Raw genomic sequence first — 22,964 nt, 5'->3', positions numbered from 1 at the left:
GCAAAATCACAAAAATCACAATAGGAAAGGAATGAGTAGTCAAATGGGGACTCACGAATGCGTAGGTCCAGTAGTCCACTACACCGATCCAAATGCAGTAACTGGGTGTGAAAGGAAAATATTCACTCGTCGAGATTTCCTGCAGATGATTCCGTGTGAGTGATATATTCCACGGTAAGAAAAATTATTCACGGCTAAAAAAATGTCATAGGGATTTATTGTGACGTTTAACAGTTGACACAAACACAGAGATTTAGTCCCACTGGTTCAACAGTCAACAAACAGTTCAACGGGCGTAAATACCGTCGTCCAGCAAGAAGTCAGCAGGTCGCGCCGGAAAATTGTGTATTCGTAACATTAAAACAAACGTCATGATACACTGTGAACGACAGTTACAAAGTGTGGTTCAAGTTCAGGAAGAATGGTGAATGTGACAACGGATTACAGACACTACAATTCCTTGTCCTTAGTTATTTTCTGGCACCAGGTACTAAACCAGGAACAGCGGTCAGTTATAACAGTCCCGATAAGTATTTGTCACAGATCTGATCTCTCGTGGTCGCACGCAAGTCACAGAATATTGCACAGTTCGAATGTCCATATAAGTTTGAAAATAATTCGATAAACAGTGTAGTTTGAGGTTTTGAAAGACAATCAGTTCTGGAGATTTCATCCTGTAAGTAAGGTAGAGGACTGTAGAGTTGTTCCCTTCTCATTTGGAATCGTCGGTAGTGTGCATCTCACAAAAGCCCATAGGGCCTCGAGCCCGCCACCTCCCAGCTAGTAATTTGAACACTTAACCTCGCCGAAACGAGCGGCTGATAGCAGTGTGGCTAGCTCACACTTAGATAGGGTACAGCACTACTCATCATTTAATCACGCGATCGAACAGCTGTACAGAACTACTCAGCCTTTCAGCGTAGATTGGCTTCACTTACACTGTAATCTACAAATAATTTTACATTACCAAAAGTGCATTCCTCCTGCTCAGTACAGGAATTACTTGGTCCTAGGTGTAGCTGCTGCCGCTTCTCCTGACCAGTGATATTACTGTCGGTTTTAGAAACACCGGTGTTTTTTCCTGATTTTTATTAAATATGAAGCCTTTTCCCCATTGGTTTGTGTTGCATTATGCAGGACAAAACAGATAGTATCACCCTGGAACATAGTGCATAAAAATTCAATAATGTATTTATTGACAATGGCACAGTGGATTGGTACAATTTTCCGGAAGGTGGATCGGAACTTAAAGAAAACAGATTAAAACAATATGCAGAGGTATGCAAGTAAGGTATGGTTGAGATGAATGAATGCATCAAGATAGAACAAAGCCTGCAAATTTGGTTGCTATCGTTTGGATCGCGATCGATGGTAGAACTTTATAACCGAATTCAACCAACTCAGAGCATTCTTCGTTGTCGAGGAAGGAAGCAATATATGAGTGATCGAAAACTTCTTCTCCGAGTAGAACACATTGACGATAGTTGGCAGAATGGGCACCTGAAGAAAAAAACAAGTCTGTCAAGCGAAGCTTCGAACCAACACTAGCGGCCGAGGAACTTTGGAAGGATGCGTAGTTTAAGGGTGGCTCTTTCTTTCGACTGATTCACCTGCATGATCTTTTCATACGCATTTCGTGTGTATCAGTCGTGAATTCCTGCTATTCACATGGGCTGTCAGTTTTGAGATAGTGATGAGCAGATTATTCTATTCTAGCGGCATTTGTTGAATTCCTATAAGTTTCCACTATCGTGAACGAGAGGAGGACAACATTCTGCTGACTCTCTGGGAGCCCTCCCACAAAGGGATGGTTTTTTTTAGCAGGGAGTACTGGGTGGTATAGCAAACGAGGGATTCAGCTGATATTCTGCTGTGTCTTCCACTACCCACAAGTTAATTTACAAAATTGCGTACAATCACTCTTCTGTAACTCTTGTTACTCTGAACAGTGACCATATGCCGGAGCTTTGGAAGACGGTACACACTTTTCTCTGCGTGACCAGATTAGCTAACAGGTTTGACTACCAGTTCTTTCACGGAATGGATGAAACATCGATTCGACTACCTGTTCACTTACAGGTACACGTGAACGATACGTGGAGTACGAGAAAAATTGGAAGCAAGCACTGATACACCAATGTAACCGTCCTAAGCGATGGTCAACTGAAATGTCATTCGAACATCCAGTGGAAAGAAGTACGGTCTGAAAACAAAATACGATCCCCAAAATGTTTGCTGATCCTTGCGTAGTGACACTAGAGTTGGACTGTTTTCTGGAAATACACTCATTTGCAAATCAGTGTGGTTTTCAAGAGAGAATATCATAAGCGAGAGATTCAGTTGAGTCTCTCGTGAAAACTAAAGTGCTTTGCAAATGAGTGTCATAGTGTCATAGTGTCATAGCCATATTTGGGTTCAAGTAGAACATAAGGTTGACGAAACTCGGGGACTGCGCCTACCTGATGAGCTCCAGGAAGGGCGAAACCGCTCGTGGGCTGTCGAAGAGTTTTCAGCAATCTTGTGAGTAGTTGGCTTTATGAAAATATACTGCGACATCTCGACTATCGTGCCAACTGAATCATGAGGCGGTCTGATTAAGAATTCTTTTTCGGCCTCCTGTTTTTTAGTACATTACAATCCCCATTATTGAAACGACCGTTAGCCACGTTTGACTTACTTTCATCTGACCACATGTTTCAAGCCATCGTTTGAACCCTCCTTTTTCGCCATCACACTACGGAACATCCTGAAGAGGCTAACTTTTCACAAATTTGTGTGCTCTTGTTTGAACTATCCTCCTTCTGTCCTGGGGCAATCATTTTAGTGATCCTAAACCAGAGGGCGGAAGGAACTGGCCTCGCTCTCCGGAGAGCTCATCAGCAGTGCATATCCTGGGTCGTGCCTCTGTCATCCGAGGCGAGCATGTTACCGCTGTTCCACTAGCACACGCTGGGCACTCCCGAATTATGAAGTCCGAACAGGTAGACATGTCCATTTTTGAGGTGAACAATATGAGCAAGCACCCATGCCTTTGGATGGAAGTGCCCTCGTAAACACCATTGCAAATGTGGATTTAAACACCCTAGAAACTTGTAAGGAACGCAAGGTTCTTCTCCATTTTCACCATTCCTTCTCATGGGTGACGCGAATTTGGTGATGTGCACACTGGATGTATGATCTCCGTGGTGAACATGCCAATACAGGAAGATTGGCTACTGTGTCGGTGTGAACGGGAAACTCAACCGAATGTGCTGCATAATGAATGTCTTATGTTTTACACATGCAATGTATTTTTCGACGTACTACTAATAAGTTGGGATGTTCAAGAGTTTTTAGCAACCTTGTGACACTTGTTACGCTTCAAAGATTTTTGTAATTATCACGTGGGGAATAGGTTAGTGCCCGCACCAGGAGTACAGATATGTTCCTGTGGAAAACGAAAGCCATATGTATATTTCGTGTCACATCTGCTTTCGTTTATCATGAAGCTCCTGGTTGAATAGAACAAGCAGCCTGTGTAAACTGCACGCATTCAGATTGAGCGAAGGCAGTTCGTTTGGTGGCATGCTGAAGGGGAGACAACGTGAAGGACTAGTACAGTGACAGTTCAGTTGTAGCTACATCCTGGCCCCCTACGGGTTGATCCTAGTTGAAAAAACGAAACAGCTGGCCATGACTGCCAATGCTGTCTCACTGTCTGACCCCAAGCCCGGTCTAACCACCAAGTTTGCACTGATTATTTTGTTTCATTAGCTTGAGAGCGAGTGATCGACTGCAAGACCGATCAGTGTAGTCTCTCGCCCTTAGCTGTAAGGGTGACTTTTGCATGTTTCGATTACATATACTGATGGCTAACTTTTTCGCCATAATAAGACTCCAAACTGCGCGGGCCAAACGCTTGATGTTACGTTTACTAAGGCTGTAAACCTATGAAAGCACATTAGATTGATACGCAGACACCACAAGTTTCAAAGAACACACTTATTGTGCCCAAGAGTAATTGCGACCTGGTTTTGCTCTACACCATATTCACTCTGCCATGATTTACTCAGGCAGACAACTGAAATCAAGTGGCACGATGAAAATTCGCGCAGTGGCTTAAATTAAGAGGATCGGTTGACGGAGTACCCTTCAAAATTTTTCATCAACTGGAATGACCTTTCTAAAAGCCCACCTAGCTGGCAAAGTCACCGAATCTACGCTCCGACGTGTTTCCTCGGCCACCAAGGATAAGAGACCTGCTCACACTGCTTTTCAAAACTTCTACACTAGGGCATTTATCGCCTTTTCTGAGTTGTGGGCAGTAGTGAAAGGCAACCAGTTTCGATGCACATAGAAACGATCTGTTGAGACGTCTGGACTCCTAGAGATAAGCGATCAGCGAGTCATTGTGACTAATCAAAAGAGCTTTTACGAACGCAATTTTTTCAGAACATGTCCGATAGAAATCTGCATTACAAAAAGACTTGAATTCCACGATTGCTTGGTGGCATTGAAAATTAGATGAGGTGACACTGTGTGTTGAATCAAAAGCGGCCGAACTACAGCTCACACTGCCTAGCGAGGTGCCATATAGGATTGTAGAACTCATGAGGAAATAAAGGTCAATAAAACCTAGTCTTAGGGAAGAAGCTTAAGCCAAGTCAAGGCAATCCACGTCATAAATGCGGATATATCACGGTCCTGCCGAGTGATACAGAGTATGAAGACGAACCAATCAACCATTAAGCCATAGGACCAAACACGCTTTTTGACAGAAAGGTCACGGAGATATTAAGCGAAATCGGACTGCCTGCATCACAGAGGATTCATGGCATCAAAAACCAAGTTTGGAAAGTCCTTATAGTCTTGTATGGTCCCTAAATCGAACTTTTACCGATTGCCAGAACAAAGCAAAAAGGACCATCTGCTAAGTTCGACTGTGTATTTATCCCAACTTTAGATTACTTATAATCCTCTTCGCAATGGCGAAGCCATTTTAACGTGACGCGATGAGTCACACTGTTAAGTGCTATAATTCTCAGCAAACAGAAAAGCAATGGAATCCTGAGGACAATGGGACTTTCATCAGTGCTTATTTTTCTTCTTTTGTTTCTTTTTCTATCCCCGACAAGATGGGCCACATAAGACGTCCTCTGCAGAGGAAAAATAAGTCAAATATATTTTTTTCCTTCCCTGTACTGTGGGTTATAGGAGGTCTGGAATTATGCTTACGTTCCGCCCTGTTTACGGTTGAAGCCCAGAATTATCAACAGAATTGTTGGATTACTATTGATCGAACTCCCTCCTGTAACCAGTTTCTTGTTAGCATGACGGGCAAAATCGCGACGTATGTTAATGATGGATTAATTATGATAAATAAATTTTATGTGAATCACTTTTCGTCACATCGCAACACTCTGCTTCGCTTCAATGTAAAGGACAAGACTCCTAGCACAGTGAATGGATTTTTCATTGTTATATCCCCACTTTTAAATAGTGGTTTACCACAAGCCAACCAAATCAGGTAGTAACCCAATCTATGACTTTGCTTATTCACTGAGTATGAAAACTATGCGACGAAAGCCTTCCGTGACTGAGAGCGTTATCACTCACATTGAACTAACACATAGGAGCAACAAGTATCCAACACGCTTGTGGAATACTTCAATCAACCAACGCATACATAACAGCCAGACCGAGGACTAACTCAAATGAAACAACATACAATACAACATACAACTGAGACCTGGTGGGCTGCCCAGCTTCGACATCCGCACCAAATTCCACATGGAGGACCTTACAGCGATAACCATTTTGAGAGAAGCGCTCGACTAGTCTTGAGTACCGCAACAACTACGGTCACTAGACTGACTGTGCTGCAGTGGGGAAGCCAACGACCATTTCAACGTTCAAATCACAGAGCATAAACGAGAGTTTGGGGCATCTGTGAGAGAATGAAGTGGGACTTAATGACTGCACTCCACACATAACTGAGAGACATCTGGGTAGTGCTGATAGTGGAGGAGCGTCCGACTAGTCTTGAGTACCGCAACAACTACGGTTACCAGACTGACTGTACTGATTGTGTTGCAATCGGACAGTCAACAAAAAGTTAAACGTTTGAATCACTGAGTATAAACGAGATCTTAGTGCTGATATGGAGGAGCGTCCGACTAGTCTTGAGTACCGCAACAACTACGGTTACCAGACTGACTGTACTGATTGTGTTGCAATCGGACAGTCAACAAAAAGTTAAACGTTTGAATCACTGAGTATAAACGAGATCTTGGGACATCTGCGAGAAATTAAAGTGAGACTTAATGAGTGCAATATATTCATAACTGAAAGACATCTGGGCAGTGATGATAGTGTGCATATCCTGCAGCAAATGATCGATCGGTAGTCACAGAAATTCTATGCTAAATAAGCGACCGTCCAAATGATAATATCAGGAAGGTCAGATTCCTGAATGTAACCTCAGAACGCCCGGAACATACTGCTCCACCAAAAACTCAACAGGAAAGCCGGCAAGCATTCAGGCCAGTCAATCATTCAATCAATCCAGCAAAACCTGATGAGTGTTCTTGCACGCCACAGAAGCATGACCGAATGTGATCAGTGTTCAGGCTTTTCATAGAGGCACGATCGATGTTGATGGGTGTTCATTAACGCTTATCAAACAGCCTGGATCAATGTCAGAGGTCTTCTTTAAATAGCGTGGGGCCGTTGAAACTTTTGCTCTCGCACTCGCACGCACTCACGCTCTTGCACTCGTTTGTTCGGAATATAGCTGTTGTGTTCCCTTCTGCGAGTCTTTTTTCTCCGGCATTAGGCACTGGAGCGGGTCAGCAGCAGATACTACAGATTAACGAATCAGCAGACATAACAGATACCGTTCGACAACAGGTCCGATGGTGCCAAGTTAACTGACGTCTGGTCCTATCTAATTGTATCATACTAGATCAGTTGAACCTTAAGCTTAGAATAGCCCAGTGGTTAAGGCGTGAAACAGTTGAATCACAGGTCCGTGGTTCGAGCCTAACCCCTGCTTTTTAATTGCTCACATCTAGGCCAAACGCTTCCTTGTCCAAAATCAGGTGTCAGACGTGCACACAACATAACGTAAACTCAAATATGCACACTTAGGACATGCATGACGTCACAGACCATATGCAGTCCCACTGACCAAAGTTTGCCTTAATGTCAGTTGAATAGTCCTGAAACATCAGACGGCTTTAGCCAAGTATTCAGCATTTCCCTATAACACAGACCCCTTACGGAAAGCGTTCTAGCTAGTCTGATTTGGGGGGAGGGATAGAGAGATGGTCGCTAGTCATTCAACTGTAACACCCTTTCAGTGCCTAGCTGCCATGCCACCCAAAGGAAGCACGAGGTCTGGGATACGGCCAGGTTGCCCTAGTCTTGATATGAGAAGTTGAGATGTAGAGTTCGGGTTCGAACCACGGACATTCCATTAGGTAAATTAGTGCTCTAACCACTGGGCCATCTTGCTCCCTTCGGGGGATTATCTCTATCGGACGTGCGAGCAAATAATAATCTAGATACCATAACACATTTGGTAGATTGCGTTATTGTTGTGGCACTTCGTTGTATGCTATTTAGCATGCAACCGCTACAGAGGTCCGTCTGACCATCCACGATTGCTGACACTTGTGTATAAGTTAGAACAACTTCTATGGGAAGTACTTTGCAACGTCAACTGAAAATGTACCAAAGACTCTCGTTTGGCTCCGAAACATTTCTCCGTCTCATCGTAATTATTTTCACTTATTCTCACTTACGCGTATTGAGATGAGTCACGTGCCTACTTAACGCCTTGAAGGAGGAACACTCAGAACACGATTTCTGCAACCCAGTTCTTTATCAGAGGAAACAGATCTTCTGACACGCCTGAAACGGTCATCGTTGTGAACTGGAACTCAGTTTCCAAAAGACATCTTTTTCAAGGCAGAGTTTACAGGGCCTTGCTGGAGTGGACCGGGTTGGTCCCTCTTCATCAGAACGGCCGAGTCTGAAGTACAGTTATCATCACTTCCATTATGGGCAAAAAATCGGGGGCACTGAGACTCTCAGCCGATTCAAACTGCTTTCGGAAATGATCTACTTTTACCCGGCCTCAGAATTTCACATTCTGCCTTCAGTTGAAAGATGTAGTGGGGCATTTATGAATATCGCTTCAAAAGTTAGTACGAATACACAGTCTAATCTCCTATGCATAGCTATGGCTGATCGACGACGGGTGGTGAATATCTCATTTAGCGTAATCAACTAGTAATTCCGCCAATATCTTTATGCTATTACGAGAAACTCATATTGGTACCATTCATCGGGAGATAACTGCTTGGAAAGACATATGGAAACAGGTTAAGCTGGCCCAATCTTGTCCAACGTGAGTTCATCGTTCATAACCATGTCGTTATCCGTCCTGGAAGACCTAAGAACTAGAAATGTCCGAGTTTGAACCTCCTCCTAAGAGCTATCCAAATTTACTGCGTTTAAACGCGAATTCTTACAAGTTCGCGAAAAGCTAGGGACTTCAACCAGGTGAAGATTAGTATAACCTGCCTACAGTGACACTGAATAACACAGTGAAAGTAACCTGCCTTGAACAACCGTTTGATTGTGACTTCCGCTGGATGGCCATGGAGAAGTTGCAATAAGCGTTCGGCACTAGCCAACGCATTAGTTTGTTTCGTTGATTCGTTTGAATTTGGAGCAGCACATTCTGAGAGGTAGTGAGTGTTGTTGCTTGAGGCCATCCACATTTCACTGGAACCTTGCTTTTTTAATTTGCGAGCCGTTGTGGAAGGCCTTGAGCCACCTAGTAGATCGGTCGCGAAGCCACTCGACGACCGAATTTTGCTTCGTTTTTTCGTCTTTCCAGTAGAGGTCTGGGACGACGGCTTCTGTTCAGGAATACAGATGTCACGCACACAATTGATAAGATCGGCTCTATTTTCTGCCAGTAGGCTGTAAGATCCATCAGCAACTCCAGAAACATCCAGAGGCCAAAGTTGGATATTGTGATCGAAAAGTCTTGAGGTGAATCGTCGAGAACACAAAACATTTGCAACAAAGTGAAAAATCCCTGGGCTGTGACTATCATGAAGGTACATTAGAAGCGGAGATGTTTGCTGCAATTTGAAAAAAAATTCAAGTCAGTTTTTCGGCAAAAAGAGATCGTTCCAAATGATCACAGATGAACCAAATTATTAGATGACAGTGGGAACTGCTGAGTGTATATGTATGGGAAGTGGTGGCCGGTTTGTATCGCTAGTAACAGACTGGTCATATATAGCGTCCTTTAAATCGAACTAGGTTGGGTAGAGGACTGGGAACTTTGAAGTAAAGCAACTGAACGCAAGCTTGTCTTCACATCCCAAGAAATACCGACTGATTCGTTTTTGGACTTGTGTGCTCCACCTAGTATAAGCGCTCCTGTGTATACGTGTAAATGTCATATCGGCAAGACCTAACTGTAATCTAAAGAGACGCCTTCCTTACTAATTCCGCATACCACACGTGATCTCTAACAAGGATGGTAAAGCGAACTGTTTAACTGCTATCACTCAGAATACTACAAATTTCATTGATCTTGCGTTCTGATGATGGCATCCCGAATTCCGTTATTTCTTGAGTATTTAAAACATGTTAGACAGCTTTTATTCCGCTAGATCCTGACAACAGTTGATCGTCAAAAGTTACAAATGGCAGGTTATTATGTGTAAGAGTAATTCCACCTTCAGATGGAAGATGCGCAGGTTTCCCTATCCTTCGTTTGCTCCGCTTAGTTGACTCTGATTTTCGCTCTTTTAATTGGAATGCGAATTAGTGTCAATTGTTTCACTGTCAGCTTCGATACTGCATTCGGGTCAGCACCCATGCTTTGTGGGCAGCTCACTGTCTATTGTCCCATAAAATAATAAGGCCAGAGTGATCAAGGTTTTGCATTTATTTGTCCGCTAAACCTGTACAGTCAGTGCGACAACGATGCAGACATGCTCGCGTTGTGTGCTTAACTAGCCTTAGACAACCGACCATACAATCTCGACCCAATGGAAGCGTCTGGTTTACCGTTTGGATGGCGATATCTCAAATATCGTACAAACTGAAACATGTGACGGTCTGGTGCAGCGCATTCAGTTGAGTGAGAACATGATAAATCAGAAATTAGGGTGGGTTCCTATCAAGCCCAAATAGGTGTGCAGTTGAGTGTATAAGTGCAGCCTTCTTTGCAGTTCATGTAACGCAAACCCAACAGGTAAATGTGTATTACCCATTCATTCCATATCAGTGAATGGATATTTTCGTATTTTCGAAATTATATTCAGGCTGAGATAGTCGGAGAACTAGTGTCAGTTAGTGTCATACACCAAGGCTTCCTGGTTCTTGGGTAACGGACCAAATAACGGGACACATCACTAAATGGAGGACAAAGTCTGCACTAGAAGGTGGATTTGTGAAACATAGCGAATATTCCTGTCTCGGTATAATTTAACGCGAAAAACCACAAAAGTCAAGTTTTTCTAGACACTTTGGATCTTCCAGTTTGGTTGGTTTGTGCTTCTACCAAATATTGAAGACAACATGAGTTTTAGTTGAAGTTAGTAAAGTGCCGCACCGCAAAGCATTCACTCGGTCTCATGAAACAGGCGAAATTTACCCCATCAGCACAAATGTGCGCCCGAAACTTATCTCACTTGGCTGACGAGCTTGAGAAACATTGACTGCGATTTCTTGGAAGTCTCGTCGTGCCCTGGGTGACAGGGTCTGAAACCTTCCAAATCACAGTATGGATGATTGGTTCATTCTGCCAGCGTTTGCTTTCAGACCATTCACCCTCAGACCGAACCATGCCCTACCGACCTCGACATCCGTTCGTCCTTTCTATTTACATAGGTGTATATGGATCGAACCAGTGCACAGTGTCTGCATGTTAACGTTGTCTACCATGATATGCCATCTACCATAGGTTGTGAGACCGCGTACGACGGACGAACTCAATGGATGTTCAAGTACATTCATCCTGTGGCGAGAGATCTGGAAATTGTATGGACCCTCTGGAAACGCTGATACGTCTCGCGCTTTATTGATTCGAGGAATATGTTGACGCATGATGGCATGTGTAGACGTGTAAGCGCACTTGAGCTTCCCATATGACCACAAAGGTATTTGGGTGGGATCACAAAACGAAACAGAGTGACCGTAATAAACGCCTTGGAATTCAAATCGTTTTCAAAAGAACGGGTCTGTAGAATACCATATAATAGCCGCCTCATTTTTGGTATGATAGGTCTGATCGTTCGCACTGCGCACTTTTCTCCCCTCCGCGAAATCTGAGGTGTCAGCTCAATTTTCAAGCCATCCAATCCACACGTTTCGTTCCCTTGCCCACTTACGCATCGCCTCGGCAGCCATCGATGCCGCTGTCTCGCCTCAGACATGCGAATGTTCGTCAGAACGGAAACCAATCATTATATCGCTCAGGTTCGCTCGTGCAGCTGAGTGGCAGCTCAGGGATTACCGCATATCACCTCGTCTTAAGAGTGTGCCACTGACAGACCACCAAGTGTGGGCCACGTGGCGTGTCGACCTTGGGGCAAGTTCTGACAGTTAGCCTTAACGGAATCTACCGATCGATAGCTCCCGCACTCACGGCCAATAGGCGACAGGGGACAGCTGTCTGTCTGTCTATCTCTCTACGGGTAACTGTGAGGAAGGAAGCCCTTAGTTCGAATCACACGCGCTCATGACAGCATGAGTAAAATAGGCCTGTCAGCTGAGATTTCAAGGTCGGACGGCAGCTCAATGACAGCAAATTCACACATCCCTCGGACGAAAGGACAAGTCCAGTATTTTTAATAGGAAATCTTTGGCTGCAGTCCGCTAAACTCAAGGATTGACTGGCAGTCGTCGTTCAAGAATAGAATAAGGAGTAATGGGAGGGCCTTTGCAATAAAATTTATCAGTGTGAGATGTGAGGACCCCAACAATAGTAATTTTCTTATTATGTACCGCTCTGTACTTTCAGGTTACGCGTAGGATGTTTTGACAGGATCACACTCAGAACACTGCCGTCTACTGCAACGACTTATCCACAAGGTACCAGAAAAATTACAGATTTTTATCAGAACGAAAAACCTGGCTGATGTAGTGGTCGTTGACATAAGGATGTACCGGCATACATTTTATATTCAAAAACTATTATTACACGCTCTAGCACTCATGTGGTCGGCTAGTTAAGTGGTAGGACCTCGTGGCGCTCATCCCGTCAAGAATTCCCTACGAATGGACTCTTTCAATTTTCACCATCTACCAGAGCAGCTTCTGGAACTCCACTGGTAGACATCTAGTGTCATCATCATCCTTGCCAATTGTAATAACCACTTACTTGTACAGCGGTTGTAGCTGCCACAGTTTCGTTCACCGATGGGTTGGGGGGGGGGAGTAGGTAGCTGCGAATTGGGTAGCTGCGAATTGGAGGCGGGAGCTGATAAATTGGCGCTTAGATACAGCACTCTTAGTGGACTGTCAAGTATGTGGACTGGAAAGGAAGGTAATAGCTGGGATGCGCGTGCGCCATTGAGGGCGCGACTGTGCCATGTCTGACAATGTCTAACCACTGATGTCTCAGTCGCGGGGTCCTCATCCAGGGAGACGGCGATGACAAGCACAGTGAGTTTGCCGGTAATCGCTTTCACACTTCGCTGCCAAGCCATTCTTTGACCTCTCCTGGCTGGTTTCTACCCTTCGCTTGTTTGTGCGGAAGGAGCCCTTCGGGGAAGTCAGTTGACCGGGATGCGCAGCACGTGGCCAAGCCAGCGCAACCGATGCAGTGTGATCAGTTTATCTATCGAGGATGAGTTATTTCTCCCGAATACCATTCGACGTACTTCAGCATTGCTGATCCGATGTTCCTACAAGATTCGGGCAATATTACGAAGACATCGATGGTCGAACACCAAAAGTATTTTGACGTCCTCGGCGGGCATCGGCCACGTTTCTGATCCGTATGGTAATACGGAGCGCACCGCAGCATTGTAATCCTGGAGAAGTTAATGCCACACCTACGCGACAGGAGACGCAGGTTCACAAAAGCTGCTCTGGCCTTCCCAATCAGGATGGAAATATCACCTAGTGTTATACGATAGAAGGCCGTCCGTTTGCTCTTAGCAATGAACCGTTTTTTAAGGCAATCCCCGTATTTCCAAATTACTATTCTTGTCAGGTAACTTTCTGTAAGCCTGTTCTATCGGAGTAGACGTCTGAACTGCTACATAGTTTAAAGTCTCATTTTTATTGGAGTGACTCAAGGTTCTTCAGGTTAGCCTTCCAATATGATCTACTTACGGTCGATTTGCTGGCCAATTTAGAATGACCGCAAGGAATATAGTCGACTTGTGTATGTTTTGTTTTCCAGTGCATTTTCTAGTTGAAATCATGATCGTGGTTGGAAGGACAAATTACGTTGTGTTCAGCCTGGAGCAACGCTAGTTTATCCGCTTTCACGGGATTCCGGAATTAACCTAATTGGTGAATATGAAAACTGTGAAAAACAGGATGGAAGTGCACCTTAGTTATCGGGTGAAAGTGTATGTTCATGAAAGACTTACTGGTAAAACTTACCTGATTCGACAGAATATCAAAACTACGCATTAGTGCGGTCTGAAAGTGTCCTAACAGAAATGGTGGGCTGGAGGGGAATGCTTTGACAAAGTCCCGCCGGAACTCGTGGTAGAACTGTGGATCCTCCCTCAAGAGGGAACCATGCAAATCGCATTTTGGTGGATCGGCACTTCTTGGTTTGGACCTGGTCGAAACCCGTGAAGATAACCTCCGCTCTCTTGTAATAGATTTAATTCTGCTTCTACCAGAGGTTTGTGAGTCACGTCTCATTGAAGGCATAAGGAAGTGTGAATGACGTGATCGAGCTTCCAGGGACGGTATGATCATCATTTGCGATTCTGCTATCGGGTCCGATACCATGCATAAGGTAGTGGTTAATTGTTGTGTAGACAAAGGTTTGCGGAATCCCACTGTGTTCCTGAGATCAAGGAATTCCACAGGAATGCCGATAGAATGCAAATATTTCGCGGTTGTGCATTTTGATAAGAATTTGCACAGCCTGTGAAAAACCTTTGAAAGGAAAAATAGATGCGTAACCAAGTTGTATTAGATAAACCGTGCATAATTCTTGACAGACGGGCTACAATAAACAGTTCTTCATATCCATCAGTCGGACATGATCCCGGGGACTAATTACCGTATCGATAAACGGAGACGCATGCTGCCTATTCGTTTTCGTGGTAGGTATTACACACAGGTGGATCAGCTATAGTCTGATCAAGTGCTGATGGAGCATAGCTGACGGTAACCTATTTAATAATTAGGCGATCACAACATTCTTAGGTGTAATCCGGCCAGAGCTGAAGCTGTTGTTTTGAGCATGCGTCTATAGGTTTGTCGTGGTTTGTGCTTCCACAGTTAGCTTGGCATCTTCTCTTGTCCTCAGCATTCGCACACCCTATTTTCTCTTACGCAAAGGATTCCAATTTTTCAACCCTCTGAAAGCCACACGGACCATCGACTTACGACCGCGTTGCTTTGAATATTCTTTGGAAAACCGATAAACCTATCCTCTGCCGCTAAAGTGTCCACAGTGAAGCTGGAAAACAAAACAAAATCGACCAAAAATTGTCCCGCACAAGTCACCAAAGGGGGATAAGTTGCGCTTGGTCGATGCAGGTTTATTCTTTAGACACCTATGATCGATGAGACCCTACGTACCATGCAATGAAATGTTAGGACAAAAAAGCCCCTCAGAGGTGATAGAAACACCGAACGAATTGAGAACTACAACCACACCAGGGAGGAACAAGGTTACGACCGCCAATGGCCGACGTTTTTCCCTATAGATGGATTCAACCCACTTATATCGGGCCATTCACTACTGGTTGATTTCGTGACATCTTCAGTGTTATTCAAAACTGTTTATAAGAGTTCCTGTCATCGTGCTAAATTCTACCTACAGGATACAATAATGGAACTTCCTACTCTGCCAGCAACAACGGCAGCAATGTCCGCCTGTATGTGAGCATGGTACAATTCACTGTTCCCACGGGAGTTTTTTCCATGAAGCCACTGTACTGTTTAACATGCTAACTGAATGTACGGAGGCCAGCCTATCCTAACAACCGAACATCATATCGTCCGTGTCACGTTCAGGACACGGACCAAAGGAAGGCATGCACTGATTGGTCAGAATGCCAGCCAATCCGGATCGAGCATCTTTAACTCGACGCTTCTTGCCCCCTCACGGACATTCTGGCACGACCTTGTGGAACTCACTGTGACTACCCTATAAATACAGTTTTAATATTTTTCCTTTGTCTCCATAAAGGGCTGTGTAGAGCTACCGTGCCTTTTGATGTACCATAGTGGGCGGAACAGGGAGCCAGGTGACCGATACAGAGTTGCACTACCGTTCATCAAGACACAACACTGAAGCTGACGATTAGATAGGACAAGTCCCATTCTGAGAGAGCATCACTTTACTAGAAAGTCTACAACACCGTTTCGCATCAGCTGTGTCTCAGGGTTTGATCACAAAGACAAGATACCAGCCGAAGAGTAGGTGTCACATCAAACCTCCCTTGAGCGAGAGTAAAGCTTTCAGTGGAATGATAGTTACAGTCGAATTATATTTTTATGCTATAAATGAATGATGATTTTCCAGAGATTTCAACAACTTAACGATCGCAATCTTGGTGGACACGTGTCGTATGCGAAGCTTATGTATTCAGCATGTTCGAAATATTGATCGAATGACTTACTGGTCTGGACATATTTGAGCTGGTCACGCAGTTCATCTGACCGTTGTTGTTCACCAAAGGAGACGAATAGCGACGATAGGGTCCTCTGGTAAGACATGTAGATGGCTTGCGTTAAAATGTCGCAAGAAAACAATAGCATGTTCGGTCATATCAGAAATAGTGCCAAAAATACGCGCAAAAAATGAACCCTGATAATAGATAACCACTATTGAATACTTCGTCTGGCGCAGAACATAATTTATCATTATCACCATCCTCTTTAGAATAAGTAGTCTGATCGAAAAACCCATGAATAATTTGAAGCCCTAAACTGCAATTTGAAACCTTTTTTCATCGTCTAAGCTTCCGCGTCTGATATAAACACAAACATCTTTTGGCTTACTTCTTCCTGCTTAGGTGTTTTCCCCACGCGGTAGATGACTCCTTCAGAAATATTTGGTGAAACGTTATATTTAGCACAGTTTGAACGAGTGAGAGCTCCCCGATCACTTGACGGTCCGCGGGTACTCAGTAAGGATGTGAAAGTGTGTTCCGTCAGTTCTCCAGTAATTGCTGTTGTCCGACTCACAGTGAAAGAAGCTCCCCTGGGAAGGTACGAACAAATGTGTGTAGGGATTTGGTTCTGTATGTTCTCAGCTGATGAAGTCGTGGTTCCCGTCAGCGGTTCGCTTCGTTCCGGGCAAAGTGGCACGGTTTTGTTGAGGTAATTTGAAAAGTGTGCCAAAGTCACTTCGTTCAGCCATTTTAATGCACTCACACGATTGCTTTTTGGTCCACTCAGATAGCTACAAACCACATCACGTTCTGCTGTTCGTCCGATAGCCACGAGCACGGGATATTGGTTTGGCTGCGAAACAGACACATCAGATAAGCTACCGTAAACCGTCAGACAAAGTGTATGTTACGGTTTCGATAACGCGGCAACTGGACGATAATAACCGCGGATTGTGACGATATTCTATTCCCAGCTATGTTGCTTGATCCCGACTTTTAGTACGGAGGACTAGTGAGAACACGAAGCCTTGGATACAACTTTAATGTTCCGAACAACAGACGATCAAGGAAAGTATATATATATATATATATATATATATATATATATATATATATGGTAATTTAAATTCAACCCACCAGATAAGAATCTAGCCGAGTTTAGCCCGGAACTTCCAAGGCTAAATTTCAACCTTGTTAAACTGTTTCCACCAAAGCTCATCCGGAGTGTAAACGGATTAATGAGAGAGTGCTTCGCCCCAAGGATATTTTCTTTTTACTTGGTAGGAGCCCCATTACGAAGGAGGCCCGTCTAAATAAACATGCCGGTTGGCTCAACAATGCTTACATCAGCTGCAGTTCGCCTAACATGAGAGACAGTCACAAACTCATTTGTAAAGAAGTTTAATTAAATGTTCAGACGTTTGGCACTGAGTTACGGCTGCCACAGCAACCTCCGATGGTGTATGTCGTGTCTAAGTTTTGTCGAGCAGGTGAAGGCCACCTCGAATGAGGTGCACAATCTACGGATCATCCTCGATATTTCCGGCTATATATTCCAATATATCTTTGTCCGCCACAGCGTTTACACCAATGAAACAGGGGCAATGGATTCAATCATATGTTCGACCAATGGAGTTGTAATTAATTCGTCCACAATCGATTACAACAGTTGGCCACTGAGGGTGAGTCATCTATTTGTTCCGGGGATCGTTTTGGAATAAGTCAAGTACGATAGCTCAGGATGACTCACCTCACGCCACTCTTTCAACCACTGCGCCAGCTGTGTGCCAAGAAACGCCGATGCCAAGTGAGCGCGTGCTGTCACCGTAGTGCAGTCCCAGGGAACAAGGCCAGCACTGCGCTCAAGCAAAAGCGTCCGGAACGACTTAGTTCTGTAACTGGTCTCATAAACTTGGTCGTTTTCCTCAGAATCCGCGCATACGTATTCACATTTCCGCTCGGGTTGTGTTGTCACCTCACGTCTGATCAACTCAGAGCCACTGAGTTCCCGTGCTTCGGCTGAAGTCGTTCGACGGGGGAAAAGCAAACTGCGAGATGCATTGTTGGTCTGCTTATCCTTTGACTGGTTTCCATTTGTGCATGATTCATGCCCTACACGGCCTACTGAGTCATTGAAAGTGCTGTATTTTCTGCTGCTTCGCCATCTCAAAGACTGATCGTTAAACTGACGTTTGAGAGCGGCAACTTGAATTTCGGGGGATGCAGTTAACCTTCGCGGTGTGCGGGTCAAACTTCTAATTGGGTACGAAGCATTACTCCTACCACTCTCGAGATTTTCGCTCATTCTACGTCGACCGAAGCGTCCCCGATAGAACTCAGATTGTGGAGAGAGTCGGCTTGCAACTACCCTCTGAGCCGTGGACTGTGGAACATTTGGTTGTGAGAAAGATTCTGATTGTCCAACTTTCGTGCTGGCGGAGGAATACTGCCCAGGGACTAACAAATCCGGAATGGTTGGAGTACGATTTCCAGTTTCACAACTTGATGCCTCAGTATCTTCAGCGTTGGAGCACAAAACATTTTCTACAAATCTCCTGGTGTATTTACTTTGTTCATGATGCAAGTAAAAGAGCATCACGGGCCACTGAAATAGGGAAAAGTTAAAAATATTAGCCCTCCTGTAACGAGGAGTCTTCGTTCACTTCATGAAGGATGATCACTGGGTTTGTTTAACAGTTCCCTAGGTGGATTTACAAAGAAGTAATCAGATGACCGTTTAAGGTGCCTGCGATAAGAATCTAGCATATCAACAAAATACACTTATTTGTATAGAAATTTGGTTTCCAAGGAAGACCCCACTGATACTGGCGTATCATATCAACTGAAACATGAGGCGGCCTGGTGCAGCACATTCAGATGCATGAAAATAGCATAAACGAGAGATGCAGCTTGGTTCCAGTTGAGTCTCTCGTCAAAACAAAATTTGTTTGTAACTGAGTGTATTTAGCTGATTTCGTGCAATTTTGGTCAAAGTAGAACATAATTTGGATGAAAACTTGGGGACTGAGCTTGCCTGATAAGCTCCAAAAAGGATGAAAGTGGTCGTGGGCTGTCGAAGAATTTTCAGCAACCTTATGAGTAGTGCATTAAATCTATTATATCCCCTTGTTTGTCTTTCTTATAACTGGGTATACTGAGCTGAATTAACAAACGCTAGATTCTCGAGATCACAAGAGCACACAAAAACATCACCCTGTGTATTCTTGGTTGTCTTGGTTAATACATCATTTGGCATGACTTTCGTTTTGTTTTGCGGGCAGGATGGCTATTTTCAGAAAACCTATTTCATAACATTACCTATAGTTTGCACTAACAGTTGCGCAAATGTCAGATATGTAGTTACGCACGAATTTATCAGCTCCCGCCTCCGATGCGTAGCTACCCATCCCACCTACCCAAATCATCGGTGAACAAAACTGAGGCAGCTACAAGCACTGTATGACAGGTATGCAGCTCTTGCAGCCGATAATGATGATGATAATGATTTCAGCCAACGCAAATATTTTTTATCAGAGTGGTCTGCTGGTTGAAGTTAACTTATCCTGTTCTAGCAGAAATATCTCATACGCTTCACTCAATAATATACTGATGATGAAACCCACCGGTCTTCCAGGCGGTCGTTCACAAAGCTTAGCTGCATCGGAGAGGCTCCCGATGAAGAAGAACGGACACAACGCTCCACGTGATTCCTGCGTGTATGTGTTGTCAGCCGTAGAGATTTGATCGCCAGGTGCTGGATGAACTTTACTGTTGTCCGCCCACTCTTTTCCGTTTTCGTTTCTGTACGAAGTGACTTGTGTAGTTCCCTGTAAATCTCCAAAGGCGGTGCAGTAACGTTCGTAAAAATGAGTGCAGAAGTTTTGAATAATTGTCACCTGATCAGCACCAGTCAGTCGGTTTGCTAGGTCGAAAAATATAGATGGTTATAATCAGATTCGCATACAAATGAGAGTACTGGTCCTATTTTTGTGCAATCTTGGTTAAAGCGGGACATAAGGTTAATGGAATATCGGGGAATTTGTCTACTCGATAAGCCCCAAGAAGAGCAAAACCGTTCGTGGGCTGTTGGAGAGTTTTCAGCAACCTTGTAAGTAGTGTGTTTTGTCTGATGCCTGATGTTGCGCATTCAGTTGAAGAACAACAACATAAGTGATAGATACAGATGGGTTTCGGATGAGTTCCCCTTTAAGACCACATGATTCTAAAATCTTGCATATGCTCTACCTCATTGATTCGGTGGTGTTGACGATAAAGCACAGTGGTGGTTATCGGGGAGATGAAAATAGCGATGAAAAATAATAAAAACAACAGTTCAGAGAAAGATCATGATGATGTCGCTGAAGATAATTACATACATAGCTTTCACTCCATGTACACCACATGTACATCATCTAAGTGGGTCGCTTTTTCAAAATTCCTGAAGACAAGAAGTCTATTATCGAATGCCTTTACCGAATGATCATTCGGAGCCTGGTTACCATCAGTTGATGCCAGATTTATTGGTTCCCTTTAGTACCCTTCGGTACCCTTTAGTCGCCGTGTCTGAATTGGCCCCTGTTGCGGTAGACCCTTCTAATGCAGTCGCCGTCGGAACCGTTCGAAAATAATCACCGTCGCGCTGGAAGTGCCGCGACCCCTTCATAATCCAACGTGTTTCCGAAAAAGTTGAGGTATTATGGTCGAATTAGGTCACAGAATTTCTGTACGTTGTGAAATTTTGGTCAGTACTCTCAGTTGCTTGTTCTTTAGCAGTTACAGCAGGCGTGGACTTTCCTCTGTGATCATTCTCGGGGTTGTGAGCTTTGGAGTTGCGATACGCACTGCACTTTGTTATGACTGAATCTTCTGAAGTGGATTTAACAGAATTTGGTAAACTGATGTTGAGATTCGCTCGTACAACGTACATGGCCGAATATGTTGAAACTGCTTGAAGGCTAGCTACACTGCACCCCTTCCAGTGTAGAGTGCACCCTAAGGACCGGTCGAAATCGCTCGGAAAATCCTTTTATGAATGCTTCCTAAGTCAAAAATTAACTCATGTGAAGGAACACACAGTCATCTCTTTACTGTACTAATTGTTCTTTCAGTTGGGATAATGAGTGATGAGGAAACAATCAAGCGTCTCTGTTATCGCATGCTCCGTGATGCCTGTAGTTAACCCTTGTAGATAGAACAGAATATAGAGGAAACGTCAATTTGCAAATCATTCCTGGGTTCCGTGTTAATTATCCCTAGATCGCATACGGGCTAGCGACAAAGTGTTTTGGGATGGATCAGTCCCCACGCTCCCAGCGGGGGGTTTGAAAGGCGTCTCTCGTTCTAGAACCAAAAGACGGTCATTGAGACAGGACTTGTCGTTTGTTTCGTGTATTGTCACGTTGCCATTTATCAGCAGGTCACCTAACCGCAATATGGCGTTGATGATCAGATCGTATCAAGCCACCAGCCAAGTGTATTGTGTGGCAAAACTGCTGTTTACTTACCGCCCTTTTCCCCGCTCCGCTACAGGGATAGATATCATAATCTTGATGTTGATAGTCTTCACTTTGGTCGAAACACCGCAACTATAGATGATAAGCCTAGTAAATACAATTAACATCTTTTCAACGCACTACATTCTTTGGTTACTGATTTCGATCAGTTTGATTCCAATTTACAATCAGAAATGTCTTATCAAGTCTCATTCTGATCAAAGACGCTTCGAAGATGGGTCTGATCAAGAAACCAATACTTACTGAGGAAATGGCTGCCTACAAAACCGAATGCAAGTTGACAGTTTCTTAATATATCAGCATCGAGGGCCTTAGGCCATCCACGAGTATGACACACACCAAGAGATACATTCCATTAAACGAGGTTGCACGTTGATGGTGTTATGAACGATGCCTCAGTGGGCGACTAACTGACCGGTTTTCAGTAAATGTTGTGGCCATACCAACTGAATACAAGCACCGGAGATATGAAGTAAGTCTCTATCCGTCTTCGCCACTCTCTGTTGCCCAATTTCACTGTAATCTCCCTTGTAACCTCTCACCGACCACATGCAGCATTCAGTCTTTCAGGCTGTGAGTGTTAGTTGATAGTTCCGTGATAATCGCTGATGAGCTCTTATGATAACAAAACTCGAGTCCAGTGATTTTGCCATCGGTGTTGACTGGACAACGGAACAGAAAGAGGACTGCTCAAACACGAGTGATGTGAATATGATCTTTAAAAATCCCACAACCAACTACAACTGTAACTATACTACTTTACACTCCAATGACCTGCAACCTTACTTGTTTTTTCTTCAAACTAACTGTACATTCACTCATATCGTTTTCTCATTCCACTAAAGTTTCCGGACAGATTTGTAGTCGAAGGTAGCACACAACACACTCGTAGGTCTGTTTTCAACCAGCGTTGGAGTGTAATTTTCAGAATGATGAATGGCCAACTTTCACAGCCTAAGGGTTAAGTAGCTACACCGTCTTTAATCTTTATACCAAGGTTGATTATAAGCTATCGTCGTCCTTAGCTCGCCAAAGTAGCGAACCAACTTACGCCATGCTTCTGCATTCCACCTGCGCAATTCTGCTGTTAGTTTTGGGCCGGTTAGTTCTCCGGGCTCACTGGTTACACCAGAATTCGGGGTGCAGTTAGACAAGGTTGAACGTCCCCCGAATGATTGAAATAACTTCGCATTACAGGAGAACATTGGCCTACGAAATTCCATTGCGAGGATTCCTGTAAACTGATAGCGCGAATCCAGATTACAATGCAGTTTCGAAATGTACCGGTTGATAGTGCTTGTCTCTGATACCACGTTGCTGTCAAAAACCGAGGTTTTGTTATCCGATACCGGGTCTTCATCACGAGCTTGAGGAGACATACCACTCGTTGTGCTGGTGCATTCTTTTGGAGATTTTTTGCTTTCGGTGGTAATATGAATGCCACTGCGAGTGCTCTTTGTTTCCATCGTGTTTCTTTCCGAAAATCCTTTACCAGTTCCACATAATTTGGTGCCTAGTTATTGCTGAAACTAAAAGTTAAGCAACTGTCAACTGATCAATGCATGTTTAGGCTTGTCCACTACTGTCTGTCCTTCCCATCTGATTATGCGCCCTTTTTTGA

At 44.0% G+C, this 22,964-nt stretch overlaps 1 protein-coding gene across 1 annotated transcript; it reads right to left on the bottom strand.

Annotated features, from left to right (window-relative positions):
• Positions 1 to 1,158: 1,158 nt before the first annotated feature.
• Positions 1,159 to 22,934, bottom strand: T265_11247 (hypothetical protein; the record flags this gene model as incomplete). The annotated part of the gene is made up of 7 exons (XM_009177852.1): positions 1,159 to 1,500; positions 8,631 to 9,137; positions 13,630 to 14,139; positions 16,219 to 16,683; positions 17,581 to 18,435; positions 19,454 to 19,752; positions 22,395 to 22,934. 7 exons carry the CDS (start codon positions 22,807 to 22,809, stop codon positions 1,348 to 1,350), a joined length of 3,204 nt encoding a protein of 1,067 aa, XP_009176116.1.
• Positions 22,935 to 22,964: the final 30 nt, after the last annotated feature.

Source organism: Opisthorchis viverrini, assembly GCF_000715545.1.
Source record: "Opisthorchis viverrini unplaced genomic scaffold opera_v5_467, whole genome shotgun sequence".
NCBI lineage: Eukaryota > Metazoa > Platyhelminthes > Trematoda > Opisthorchiida > Opisthorchiidae > Opisthorchis > Opisthorchis viverrini.
This window is presented reverse-complemented; position numbering and strand designations above follow the sequence as displayed.